The sequence below is a fragment of the Balaenoptera acutorostrata genome, chromosome 12 (genome assembly GCF_949987535.1).
Source record: "Balaenoptera acutorostrata chromosome 12, mBalAcu1.1, whole genome shotgun sequence".
NCBI classification, from domain to species: Eukaryota; Metazoa; Chordata; class Mammalia; order Artiodactyla; family Balaenopteridae; genus Balaenoptera; species Balaenoptera acutorostrata.
Genome location: NC_080075.1, coordinates 89,759,168 through 89,772,291, shown reverse-complemented (window position 1 = coordinate 89,772,291; position 13,124 = coordinate 89,759,168). Strand labels below are relative to the sequence as shown.

The 13,124-nt window shown below is 53.9% G+C and overlaps 1 protein-coding gene across 7 annotated transcripts in view; it reads left to right on the top strand.

The window, feature by feature from the left end:
• The window catches only part of RNF144A (ring finger protein 144A), a 115,069-nt gene that overhangs the window by 91,955 nt on the left and 9,990 nt on the right, over positions 1 to 13,124 (top strand). For 5 of the 7 annotated variants that reach the window (XM_057558274.1, XM_057558273.1, XM_057558272.1 and 2 more), the window contains 3 exons: positions 2,437 to 2,644; positions 5,947 to 6,097; positions 10,941 to 11,030. In XM_057558274.1, the coding sequence (XP_057414257.1) occupies positions 2,437 to 2,644; positions 5,947 to 6,097; positions 10,941 to 11,030 (449 nt within the window). Of the gene's footprint in view, positions 1 to 2,436; positions 2,645 to 5,946; positions 6,098 to 6,343; positions 7,024 to 10,940; positions 11,031 to 13,124 lie in introns of those variants that run through there. The other 2 variants (XM_057558276.1, XM_057558277.1) reach the window with 2 other exon arrangements.

The window sequence follows — 13,124 nt, the reverse complement described above, 5'->3', positions numbered from 1 at the left end:
AGGGTGTTCTGAGCTAGCAGGTCGATGGGGCAGAGTGTTTGCCCTCTACGTCTCCCACAGGGAGTCTCTCCCATGGGGATGGGCATTGCCATAAGGACACAGGTCGCACTGTTGAAGTCGTTACCATGGAAACCCTAACTGGGTCTCCGCTGCTGTGCGCTGCAGGATATAATTGGGCCTTTCATGAAAAGGCCCCCCCCCCACCCTGGCAGCCACGCGTGCCCTCTAAGAGGAGTGGACGGAAGATGGCGCTTGGCCGTGAGATGCAGGAAGAGGTTCTGCTGGTCCCCTCCTGAGGTCACAGCCTCCTCAGAGCAGAAGCGGGGAGCGGTGGGAACTGGAAGGGTCTAAACTGGACAGTGGTGTCCCTTTAGGGGCAACAGCGCTCAACACCTTGTCAAGTTGGCAGGGAAAGAGACCCCGCTGAGGACGTACCTGCCCGTGTCCTGCTGTTGGCAGGCCGAGCGCCCACATCCCGCAGCACTGTCCTCGGGGGCCGGGCCCATGGGGGCCCCGTGATGCAGGTGCCGCAAAGCCTGGCTTACCCTCCACGCACACCAGCACCGGAGGCAGAGCTCTTAGAGAATTCCAGATGAGGGAGGGGGAGGGCCGCCGCTAAAAGGCACAGGACCCTGGGGCAGCGGCCTTTGGTGTGTCCCCCGCGTGCCCCGGGCCGCCTCTGCATCCCTCCCCCCGCCTTCCTCCTGCCTCCTCAGCCCAGGGGCCTGCAGGCCGCTGCCCCACACACGTGCGTTTTCCCACAAAACCACGTCCTTGGCTCGGACAGCCAGAGACAGTCTGAGAAAAGCCAACTCAGCTCAGCGTGACAAGAGCTGATTTTACTCCTTCGCTCACTATTAGGCTCATCAGGAAGATTTTACCTTGTTATAAAGAAAAACAATGAAAAAGTATCACATTTTCCTGAATGCCGGCGTTCCTTTGTATTAGCAAGTCTTCTAAAGCTTCTGCCAGACCTACCAATTTGATACTTCTGTGCTGTTGATTAATTCACCTTTTAAAAAAAGTTAGATTCGATTAGCAGTCGGCCAACCATGGCCAGTGGGCCAAATTAGTACGGCCCCTGGCTTGGGGTTATAAATCAAGTTTTATTGGAACACTCATTTACGCATCAACACAGACGCCTTTGTGCTACCACAGCAGAGCTGAGTAGTTGGATGGAGACCTCATGACCCTCAAAGACTGAAATACTTACTGTTAGCCCCCAGATTGGATGGTGAGATGGTTTTTAGTCCCGTTGTACCTGACAGGAGCTCATTCATGGCGGGCTGAATCCACATTTGATTGGGGAACATGGCAAACACACGGGTGGCCTGTTGAAGTGAGGCCCGGGCGCCTGCAGCTCATGACAGCCCCAGCCTGTTGGAGGTCCCAGTGCCTCCAAATCCTGTCTCTGATGTGGGTGAACCGACCCACCCCGGCCATCGCTGGTCACGTGGCCGAGAAGCCTGCAGGCGCCTTTCACTGCTTCCAAGTTCCCAGCACAATACAGTCCCTTCCTTCTCAAGAGTGACCCTCCGTGGCTGACTTGGAGGCCTTTGAACACACCCTGGAATCCTCTGGCCTCTCTCGCGGCGTTTTGGCCTCGCGTCAGCATCCGTGTGGGTTCCTGCCCAGCTCTCCCTCCCGCTGGCCTGCATTGAGAGTCCAGTCACACTGGACAGAGGGTCCAAGGAACCAGTAACCAGGCTCACGTGAAGGACAGCTCGGGACCGTTATTTAAAGAAATGTGAGATATGAAAGCAGATGTGAAGGAATGGGAGTGTTGTGGTGGTCTGTTTTTCAAAATAAACCTCCTGACTAATTTCATCAAATCAGGCTTCTTAGTGACGTGGGCTCCACTTCAGAGGGAAAGCCTGCTGTTGAAGAGTGAATTTCATACAGTCCTTGGCTCAGGGCTTAGATTTGAACTTGGGAGGGAGACAGTCATAAGTCAGAGGTCTGACCTTTGATGAGAAGAAGAATCAGCCATCTCCCTTCCCTCTTTTCCTTCCATCCTTAACCAATATTTTGGGATGCCCGACGCACACCCCACCCTGGGCTAGGTTGTGAGGCTACGAGCCTGAAGGACGGGCCTGACTGCACGAAGCTATGTCCCAGGGCAGGCGGGCAGGGAGCAGGAGGTGATGGTCCCTGGACCACGAGGCTTCCAGGATGTAGGGGCTCCTGAGCCACGAGGACTCTGGGAGTAGTTGGGGATCTGCTGTCCCCCACGTGAGTGGAGTGGGAAGTGGGGAGTGGCCCGGGGGGAGGAGGAGGAGGAGCCAGATGGGTCCCGGATCGTGAAGGGTATATTATGTCTGACCTTGATTTCCTTTTCTCCCTTAAATACGCGAAGTCCGTGTCCATCAGTCCGAAGCCCCGCCAGATCCTTGGTCCTGCAGAGTTTGACTTGCCCGTTTTTATTCCCTGTGCCAGAGGTGCTCCTGGACCCCTGTCGGACTTGGTGCCCAGCGTCCACCTGCCAGGCTGTGTGCCAGCTCCAGGAGACGGGGCTGCAGACGCCGCAGCTGGTGCAGTGCCAAGCCTGCGACGCGGAATTCTGCTCCGCCTGCAAAGCCAGCTGGCACCCTGGCCAGGGCTGCCCGGAGACCATGCCCATCACCTTCCTTCCCGGGGAGACCAGGTACGCTCGGGGCACAGACCGCAGGCCGGGCGAAGGAATCAGCCTTCTCCCTCAATGCGCCTCTGGGGAGGACAGGCCTGCAGCCCGGTCAGTCTCCACGTACGCTCTTCTCTTGGGTCTCATTCAGACCTGGATTTGTTTATTCGTTTATTATTCATTGTCGAGAACGGATTATGTGCCTGGCACTGTACCAGCCTCTGGAAATAGAAAGATGCGTAAGGAACAGAGTACACTCTGCCCGTCCAGCAAGGCAAACGTGTGAACAGGCAGTTACTACGCAGGGTTTTAAGTCCTGTGATACCTGAAGTTTTTCCAAGACTCCATCGTGCTGAAGATGATCCGAAATGGGGGTGCAGGAGCAGGAACGAGAGGAGGGGGGGCAGTGGTTAGAAACACCAGAAGGTTCACCAAATACAGGCTCCTGGTGCCTGAGGCCAGGGGGGCCACATGTGCCTGAAATGGGGGGCTTGGCAGGAAGGATGCGGTAAACCGCCGTAGCGGCTTTGCCCTCCCGTCCCCCGCCAGACCCTCAGCCTGGATGGCCAGGTGGACACCACAGCGTCACTCTGTGTACCTTGAAATTTAGTAGGTTGAAGCATAGAAATTGATAGTATTCAGCTGTTTTGTCCTCCAGTATCTGCAGTGGCATCTGGCTCAATCAGATAGAGGTGGCCCAGCGCCTGTTGAGGCCACTTCCTGGTGGAGTAAATCTCACCATCCACCCGAAGGTGTCACCAGCCTCTCTTCCTCTGTCCCCATCTGCTGCCCCCGCCCCTCTCCCCACAGCTCGACCTGCCCAGGGACCCTCGTGGTGACGCCGGACACACCCCTGTCGCCTGCCGCCTGCACCTCTGTGCTGTGCCTGGAATGTCCCTTCTCTGCCCTACTGCTTTCCCTGGGGACTCCTTGCCACCCTCGAGGACGTGGCTCATGTCCCCTCTTTTGTCAAGCTTCCCAGTTCCCAGGGCAGGGTTGCAGACCCATCCTCTGTGTCCCCCATGGAGATCGTTTGCATTGATGACAACACCAGCCTTGTTGGATGTTAGTTCATCTGTTTATGTGGCCAATCCCTTCACTAGGCTGAGCTCTTGTGTTTGTTTGGATGTTGTCACCCCAAATCTCGGCATACAGCAGGTGCTGAAACGCTAGAATGATCACTTAACTTAGGGTCTTGATCCTTCATAATTTTGCGAGAAGAGCCACACTGCGTGTGTGACAGATTACACATAACTGGGAGAGCTGGATTTCCAGGCTGGGGAAGAAGCAGGTAGAGGGCAGGCGGGGCTGTGCCCTTGTGAAGCAGTCGGGTGACTGTTTAAGAGAAGGCCCCACTTAGTGAGTGAGGGGCTCCTCCCTTCCAAGAACCAGCAAAACCAGGAGTCAGGAAGAGCCGGTGTCCTGCTCTTGGGAGGGATGGAGAAGGGGTCCATAAAACCTTCTTAAGGTGGAGGGTGGTGGGTGTTGGGAGCCTGACGACTTAGTATTTCTTCATCTGTGGTGTTCTGGTCTCATGGAGGTCATTGCCCAAAGACCGCAATCGTGTCACGATGGCACGACGTGCGTGTATATTAAATCATCCGTGATATACCTTAGAAAGAACCAGAACAAACAAAATGAAAAAAAAAAAAAAATCAGGTTGTGCAACCTAAGAAACTGACGCAAGGGCAACTTGAATAAGAACTCACAAATCTCATTTTGTGAAAATATAAAAAACAAAGATTTTACCAAAAAAACCTGACTTTCTGGCTTATCCAGCCACATGTCATAACACATGTTATGACAACCCTGCTTCATTGTAAATCACATTCTGTGCGGCCAGGCGGGTCTGCAGTTTGCTGTTAAATTAGAGATGAATTTGAGCTACAGTTGTATTATCTTTCAGTAATAGTATTACTAACAACTAGCATTTATTGAGTGATTACGTGCTGGATTCTATGTGCTCAGCACAGAGAAACTCTTTACATCTTCATCACTCGCTCTGAGACGGATGCAGTTGCCTCACGTCTGCAGACGTGGAGACTGACAGTATGTACACAGCCCAGCCAGGGCTTGCATGTCTGTCTCCAGACCCCCTGACTACGAGGAGGTACTGCTTCTTTCCAGGGCGTCTTACCTGGTCACCTTGTACTAGTGAACGAAACAAGAACCTATTAGGCTGGAGCACATGCCCCACGGTGTAGGAGCCCCGAGCTTAGGAAAACCCTGAGACTGCAATTGTTTGGAAGCTCACTGATGCTCAGACAACCGTGTAAAGTGATGACATAATTAAGGCTGACATTCACTATGATGCTTGTGGAAGATCCTTCAGCCAGAATTTACTCAGGATGCCAGAATTTGCTCACTTGTAGTGAATTTATACTCATGAATGCATTAGGTTTTGAAAAGACTGCTCATCCCAATGGGAAATCATTTTTCTCCTGGTGACATTGAGTAGCTGCAGTGAGTTCAAACAGTACGTTCCCCATGATCAGTGATAACTGCCCTTGACCGCTTCTTTTTCCAGATGATTCCATATTTTTAGCTGTCTTTTAAGATGAATAGCATGGGATGGACATCGTTCTACAGTCAACCTAAAAAGATACCTGGGCTGTCTTTTTATGAGCAGCATAGAATCATTGCTGCCATTTACTGGGCACTTCACACAGGCCTGCACTGCCCTGCGCCCTTCACACATGCATAACGCCATCTGTCACACTCACACTGGCCAGAAGGCTGGGCCTCAGAAAGGTTGCCACCCAGCCTGTGTGCAGAAGAGCTGCACTTGACCCCAGGCTTAAATGCCACCATGCTCACCCCTGGGGGCCTGCTCAGACCCCTCAGGAAAACAATTTTGTACAGACAAGCCAAGTAGATCTTAATAAGCGATTAGTGTGTGTGTGTGTGTGTGTGTGTTTTTAACATTTTTTTTTTTTTCTGATCATGGCAAAGAGCATACCATGTGTTATCAACCCTTAGGAAAGCACACAACTATATGAATAAGGGCATAACGTTTGACCGTACTCCCATTATTCAGAGGCCTCCATTCTCAGCCCTGTGCCCTATTTTCTTTGGGTCGTCTGTGCGCATCTAAATGTAGACATGTGCTGACCGTGCTCTTTTCCCTAAGTCAAACTGGCTGCTTCCCAGTTTTGCGGTGATTGTTTTCCAGAGTTCGAGTCTCTTTGGTTTCAACATATTTCATTTAACACAGGTGACCTCAGTCCCTCTAGTTGAGCTGGTGTGTCCAGGGTTAACCTGTGCTGGCAGGTGTCTCCTGGCCCTCTGGCCCTCTGAGCACAGCCCTGATGCAGCTTCTCCCTCAGCAGCTCCGCTTTCCCGCTGGAGGAGGACGACGTGCCCATCAAACGCTGCCCCAAGTGCAAGGTCTACATCGAGCGGGACGAAGGGTGTGCACAGATGATGTGTAAGAACTGCAAGCACGCCTTCTGCTGGTACTGCCTCGAGTCCCTGGACGTGAGTACGCGGCGGGGGGCTTTGTGGGTCGGGCTGAAGCCGGAGGCGTGCGCCAGCCGCTTCACTGAAGTTACACGGTCAGGCGTTTTCTCTGTGCGTATTTATGGTAATATGAGCTCCCTGGATGCAGTGGTATCAAAAGATGGGAGTTTGTGCAGGAGCTCTGGGAGCGGAGGGTCAGCTCAGGCTGGGGTTCAGCCTGGGTGTTAAAGGGGTGGGTAGGATCTCAGCATCTCCCCACATCAGGGAGCTGAAACAACAGACGTTGATCTCACCGTGCTGGATGCTGGACGTCTGAGATCAGTGCCGGCGTCATCAGATTCTGGACCCTGTTCCTGGTGTACAGACGGCCGCCTTCACTGTGGCCTCACCTGGCAGAGAGAGGAAGCTCTGCACTCTTCCTCTTCCTGTAAGGACATGAATCCCCTCACGGGGGCCGCAGCCTCATGACCTCCTCTGAACCTAAACACCTCCCAGCAGCCCCACCTCCAGACACCATCACACTGCAGGTCAGGGCTTCAACACAGGAATTTGGGGGAATGCAAACAGTCCGTAGCAGGGGCCATTCCTGGAATAGCAAGGACGATGGAGGCAGGGGACCGCGGATGCTGGGCGCGGGGCAGTTACTTTAGTGACGCTCGTGTCACCTGCAGGGCAGAAGAACATACAGACCCTCTGCCGCCTGGCAGAATGGAAGTTTCTGGCCTCGTACGGCCACCATCTCCCCAGTGTACCCTGCGCTGTCTCTGCTGTTTAGAATGATGTCTGAAGCATTACAAAGTCTTTAGGGCCTTCAGAGGCTTTATGTGTATAGTTTATTTATATATCATATATATATAATTATATATATAGTCTATATATATAGTCACTATATATCATATACAGGCTATATATAGTCTCCCTGTATTATATATAATATATATATATATGTAATTTGTATTTTACTGTATTTCTTTTTTTTGAAAACTGATTATTAAATTATGTTATATTATCTAAAACCTGGCCTGCAATTTGCAATTCCTTATTAACTTTTCCTAAAGGGGAAAGGAAATGAAATGCCAGTTTTACCTCATGTTATCAAATCTCCTGGTAGATTTTTTGGGGGAAGCATTAGAAATGGACAGACACAGACTTCCAGAGGGAGCATTGCGTCTGCTGTGACCTCCCCTGCTACCTTGACCTCCCCGTGGTCTGTCCCCTTTGAGCCCAAAGCTGTTCTCTCTCTGCTCTGGTCTCTGGAGAGACACCCTCTCTGTCCGTCTGTGTGTCCGTCTGACTCGGCTCTAAAGCACAGTCCCCGCCGGCCAGAGGCCCCGTTATGTCCTGGCTCTGCCCGGACCGGGGACAGAGGTAGCACAGGGCAATTTCTTCCTTGAAAGTCAGCGTTCTCGGGGCCAAGGGTGGCCTGTTTTCCTCTGTAGATGACAAGCTGCTGACAAGTGACCCTGTGGCCACAGAAAACAGACCCTGAGGGGCAGGGGGTCAGCTCTGCAGCGGTCAGTCAAGGACAGTAGCCGTGATTTAAGACAAGTGTGTGAACGTGTGTCTGGAAGCAGCAGAGCTTCTGAGACGGAGGAGGGGCTTACACGTCCCCCTTCCCTTCTCTCGGGAATTTTCCTCTCCGAGCACTGGCTCCTGTGTATGTACACCTCCCGGAGTTATCAGTCATCTTAGGGTGATTCTTTCCATCCTCGTCCTTGCCCCTGCCCCCCGCCAGGCCCCGCCCTCACCCGTGAGGCCCAGGACCGCACTGCTTCTCTGCTGCCCCTGCAGGCCCAACATTCACCGCTTACAGACAGAAGGGACCCGCTCGCCTTCTATCGTTTTTGGAGGTGGTGGTCAATGGTCCCTATTTATGAAGTGATGCTTATGTGGGCTGAAGCTTAGGCTATCTGTGACTTGCACTGCACACCTCTGTTGTTTCATATGGGCACTCTTTCTGTGAGAGGTGGAATGATGATTTCCTGACTTTAGGAAGCAGTCCAGGAAGGTTAGCCGTCTTTCCCCAAAGCACCGACGGAGTGAGGAATGGACTCGGCATCCACTCTCTGGTCTTTCCGACCCTAAGGCCCAGCAGCTTGGGTACGACCAGTCCCTGTCGGCCAGAGTAGGGCAGGAAGCCTCAAACCTTCCGTGGTGGAGCTGCTCTGAGGAATTCATTGTTATCTGTGAGCATCTGGGCCACCGTGCTCTCCTTCGCCAGCACCATTGTTTCTGCTTCCACCCAGAAGCTTGATGAGGCTTCTCTGAACAATGTAAGGGAAACGTTCACTCTCACCACACACCTAGGTTCCTGGCAGGCCCTGCGGTGGGTATGCCCAAGGGCTTCATCCAGGAACTTAAAGTCATGATGAAATCACTTTTATATTGTAAAAGCATCTTGGAGTGCTTTTGTTAGGGAGAAGGCTTTTGTTTTGCTCAGGAAGCGTGCCCTGAGTGTTGGCAACTCAACTCCGCATGGAGGCCTGGGCTGCCAGGATGTCGCTGGCAAAATCTGTGACCTTGAGGGGCTGGTGACCTCCCGACTGAGAAGCCCCTGGGAGCACCAGTTCCTAGGGAGCAGTGCTACAAGACAGCTGGTGTGGAATCCCCAGCAGCCCCTCTGGGGCGAGTCACTGGGTCTGGGGTGGGAGTGGGGTGTGGGCACAGCTATGGGGAGTTAGCTGACCGGGCAGAGGGCAGAGTGTGGGAGACGGGTCACCTCCAGAGGACAGGACGTGGTCAGGAAGGATGTGGGCTGTACGTGGTCTGTGTCTGGCCGAGGCGGGGGACGTGACCAGGGTCTCCGTGCCGAGCTAGAGCTGGACCTCTGGCACGGGGGCTAGTGCCCCCCGAGCACTGGTCCAACAGCAGCTTGATGAGGGCCACGTGGGGCATCTGTGACCTGGGTACCCGCCCCACCCCCGACCCGGAGTCAGAATCCGCGTTTCCCCAGGTGGCCCCGGTGACTGTAACGTCCAGCTGGGTTTGTCCAGCTTTGCCAGGCGAGAGCCCTGAAGACTTCTCAGCTGGGTGACGCAGCTCAGCTTGCGTTTCGGAAAACAAATCCAAAGGCTGTTAGGCATCTACAGAGCAAGACTGTGAGAGGCAGCCTGGGAAAACGAGGCTTAAAATGGGATGTTAATCTCCGTGGTGTGTGGGTGAAAGAAAACAGAATTAGGAGTTCAAGGAACAGAGAGTCTCCGTGGACAGAAGTCATGAGAAATGGCCCCAGAGAGGACAAGCTCCAGCCGGAAGAGGCGTGCATTCACCCGCGCCTGTGCTTGCTTGGACAGATGAGGGTCTAGGACAGGGGGTGAGTCGGGGGTGGCAGTCTGGGCCCTCGCTACAACCCCCAGAAAGCCAGGATTTCCGGATGCTCCAGCGTGGGTTCGGGCTCCGCGAGGCCGACCTATGAGATCATCAGACTGGAGGCCGGCGGCTCTCAGGATGAGCGGGGGGCTCCCTGGGAGGACCACCCAGCGGGGCCGCGAAGGGCCAAAGGACACCACCGCCACCGGCTCTGCCCGGCCCTCGGAGGAGTGACTTCCCGTCTCAGACGCCCTGGGCCTGGTGCTTATTTCCCCTTTTCTCAAAAAGAGGCTCTGTTTACAGCCTCAGTCAAGTGAACAAACAGCATCAGCCTCTCTTTTGTGCTGTTTACTGAGCTGGTTCTTTCCGGGACAAAGGAGAGAAATGGCGCCTCCTGTACGTGGAGAAGCAGACGGTTTTGTCCAGAAAACCCACTCCTGCACCTCGGTCACTGCTTGCTGAGGTTTGGGGGCCGGGCACCGAGCCGGGGACGTGGTTACAGAGGCTGACATCAGCTCAGGGTCCCAGCTCCAAGACCCTGACGGTCTGGTGAAGATTGTCAGCGGAAGGTGATTGGAGATGGAGGTGGGATGTGAGGACAGCTGGAGGTGGTAGGGTGGGCAGGACGTTCCCTCGAGCTCCCTCTCACTTCTAGACAGTCCGAGGAACTGTTAGGTGGAGGGTGGGTCTCCTCTTGAGAACTGAGAACATTTTCTTGGTCTGAGCTGAGAGGAGGCACTTTCAGGGCGAGGAGGATGGAGCAGACATAAAGGAAGTCATTTCATCCCGGAATAATCCTGCCAGGGTGGCGGGAAGATGCACAGGCAGAGGCTCGTGGGGAGTAAAGCACAGCCAGGGCTGGGGGAGCCTCTGACCTACTTGTTCAGAAGGCCTGCATCAGCACGGAGTTCCTGAGCCCCGGGGGCGGGGAACCGGGCTGGGGCAGAGACCAACACTGGAGCAGGGCTCCCTCTAGTGGCCCCTGAGCAGTCTGTCGGGGACGCTTCACGGAGGAGGGAGAGGCTGGGGACTCACGGGGACCTGGGGTGGCAGCTGCCCCCTCTGGGTGTACGTTCTTCCTCTGCTGTCATCCTCGTTCTCTCACATCCCCAATCTAAACTTAAAAAACAGGAAACTGGGGGCTTCCCTGATGGCGCAGTGGTTGAGAATCCACCTGCCAATGCAGGGGACACGGGTTGCAGCCCTGGTCCGGGAAGATCCCACATGCCATGGAGCAACTAAGCCCGTGCGCCACAACTACTGAGCCTGTGTGCCACAACTACTGAAACCCACGTGCCTAGAGCCCGCGTTCCGCAACAAGAGAAGCCACCACAAGGAGAAGCCCGTGCACCGCAACGAAGAGAAGCCCCTGCTCGCCGCAACTAGAGAAAGCCCGCGTGCAGCAAAGAAGACCCAACTCAGCCAAAAATAAATAAATAAAATAAATAAATTTATTTAAAAAAAAAAAAAAAGAAACTGGGACCAGGCAGGACTCATTCACTAAACAGAGAGGACTCTCCCACCCACCCCTGTTCTTTCTCTTCCTTCTCAGGATGACTTCCTCCTGATCCATTACGATAAAGGGCCCTGCAGGAACAAGCTGGGCCATTCCAGGGCATCTGTCATCTGGCATCGGACACAGGTAGGAGGCCGCTCACTCCAACTCTGACCTCCAGGGGGAGAGAAGGAGAGAGAGTGTGTGTGTACACGTGTGTGGGGTTTCCAGGAGACTTGCCAGTTGGTCCAAGGTCTGTTATATAGAAAAACAGCTAGTAAATGGGGTTCCTGCCTGAATTTTTCCCGGACTAAGATTATGCTTTCAGTAGGCCTGGAATAAATAGGCACCACACTTAGCCCATGATGATTCTTCAACATCAGGCTTTCGATTGCTTGCACCTACTCTTGACCTTGGTAATGACCTGCTGTGCTTAGTCAATCCTTGCATGGCCTTTAATGGAAGAGCTTTCCATAGAGGCTCCCAGGTGAGCAAGTTAGTCACAGAGAAGGGAAAGAGGGAAAGAATGGAAAGGTCCCTGGGTGGTGATGTCTGTGCAGCTGGTGCGGTTATTCATACTTTCAACACATACTTATTTCCTACTGTGTGCCTGGCAGTATTCTAGGGGATGGAAACACTCCAGTGAATAAGATAGATGTATCCTTCTCTGATGGAACCCACATTCCATGTAGGGACAGATAATGTATATGTACATGATGTGAATTCAGCTATAGGGGAGGTGTGACTGGGGAGGGGTCTTTTAGATGGTGTGGCTGGGAAGGCTTGTTGGAGGTGATGCTTATGACCGAGCACTGAGTTTTGGGGAGCTGGCCGTGGGAGTAGGTGGGACAAGGCAGAGGGGACAGTCCGGGCAGGGGGGACGGAGATGGGCTGATGGGCAGAACTATGGCATAAAGGTCCGTGGGGACAGAGCAGCAGGAGGCAGCAGTGGTCAGAGATGATCAGAGTCGACCCCGTGGGCTTTGCAGGCTGAGGTGCGATCTTCAGGGTGTGCTCTGGGCGCGGGGGCAGCCCACCGAGGGGAGCTGCAGGCAGGACCCAGGTGTGCGCCAGCTCCTGGGTGCGGGGAAGAGCCCTGATGGGCTCCGACCATTACCACATTCTCGGCATTTCTCAGCACAGCCTTGAAGCAGGCTGTCTGGGAGATGCAGGAACCGAGACTCAGGCAGTTTTGTGGGAATAGAAAGAGACCACCCGTAACTGTGCTTCTTCGGTGATCCTCACTGCAGACCACGTGGCAGGGCTGATGAGTCCACAGGCGGCCGGACAGTAGGCGGTCCTGGCTTTGCAGGCCATAAGGTCTCTGTTGCAACTATCAGCTCTGCCTGGTAGGGAAGCAGCTGCGGCAGACAGTATGTCAACAAAGGCCCATGGCTGCATTCCAGGAAAACGCTTTAAACAATCAAGTGGTAGCATTGACTGTGGCAAAGGTTGCACAATTCTGAGTGCAGTAAAAACCATCAAATTGTGCATTAAATAGGTGAGTTGCGAGGTATGTGAGTTATAGCTCCATAAAGTTGTAAGAACCAAACTAAACAAAACGGACTGTGGACCAGATCTGGCCCGAGGGCCAGTCTGCCGACCTCGGTGTGGAGAGTGGATTTTAGCTGCATTTTATTTCGTCCTCCTGGCCAGTACGGCCAGCTCCAGTGCTCGCCCCTCCACCTCTGCTGTGTAAAAAAAGCACCCCAAACAACAGAAATAGACTCCCTCGCGGTTCTAGAGGCCAGGAGTCTGGAGTCGAGGTGTGGGCAGGGCTCCCTCAGAAACCTGTAGGAGGGGCCCTCCTGCCTCTTCCTGGCTCCTGGCCATTCCCTGCAGTCCCAGCTCCCGGCTCCCAGGTGCATCTCTCCAGTACTTCATCTTTCTCTGTGCACACCTGTGTCTGTGTCCAAACTTCCCTCTGGATGAAGACACCGGTCGTAATGGATCAGGGCCCATCCTGGTAATGTCATTTTAACTTGATTCCCTCCGTAAAGACCTTCTTTCTGAATAAGGAGCTGCCTCTCCATGTGGCCTGAGCTCCCTAAGAGCATGGCGGCCGGAGCCGTGGCAAGCTTCCCAGGAGAGCGTGAGAGCCGTGGAAACCGTTGTCACCCTGTCCGATAACAAGGCTGGGCTGGGCGCTCACACCTCAGCCCTCGTGCCCGTTTATCCTCGGGAGTGAGTCACGTGTTCCTGGGGTCCTGGAACAGCTGCAGTTCCTGGTAACAGTCATTT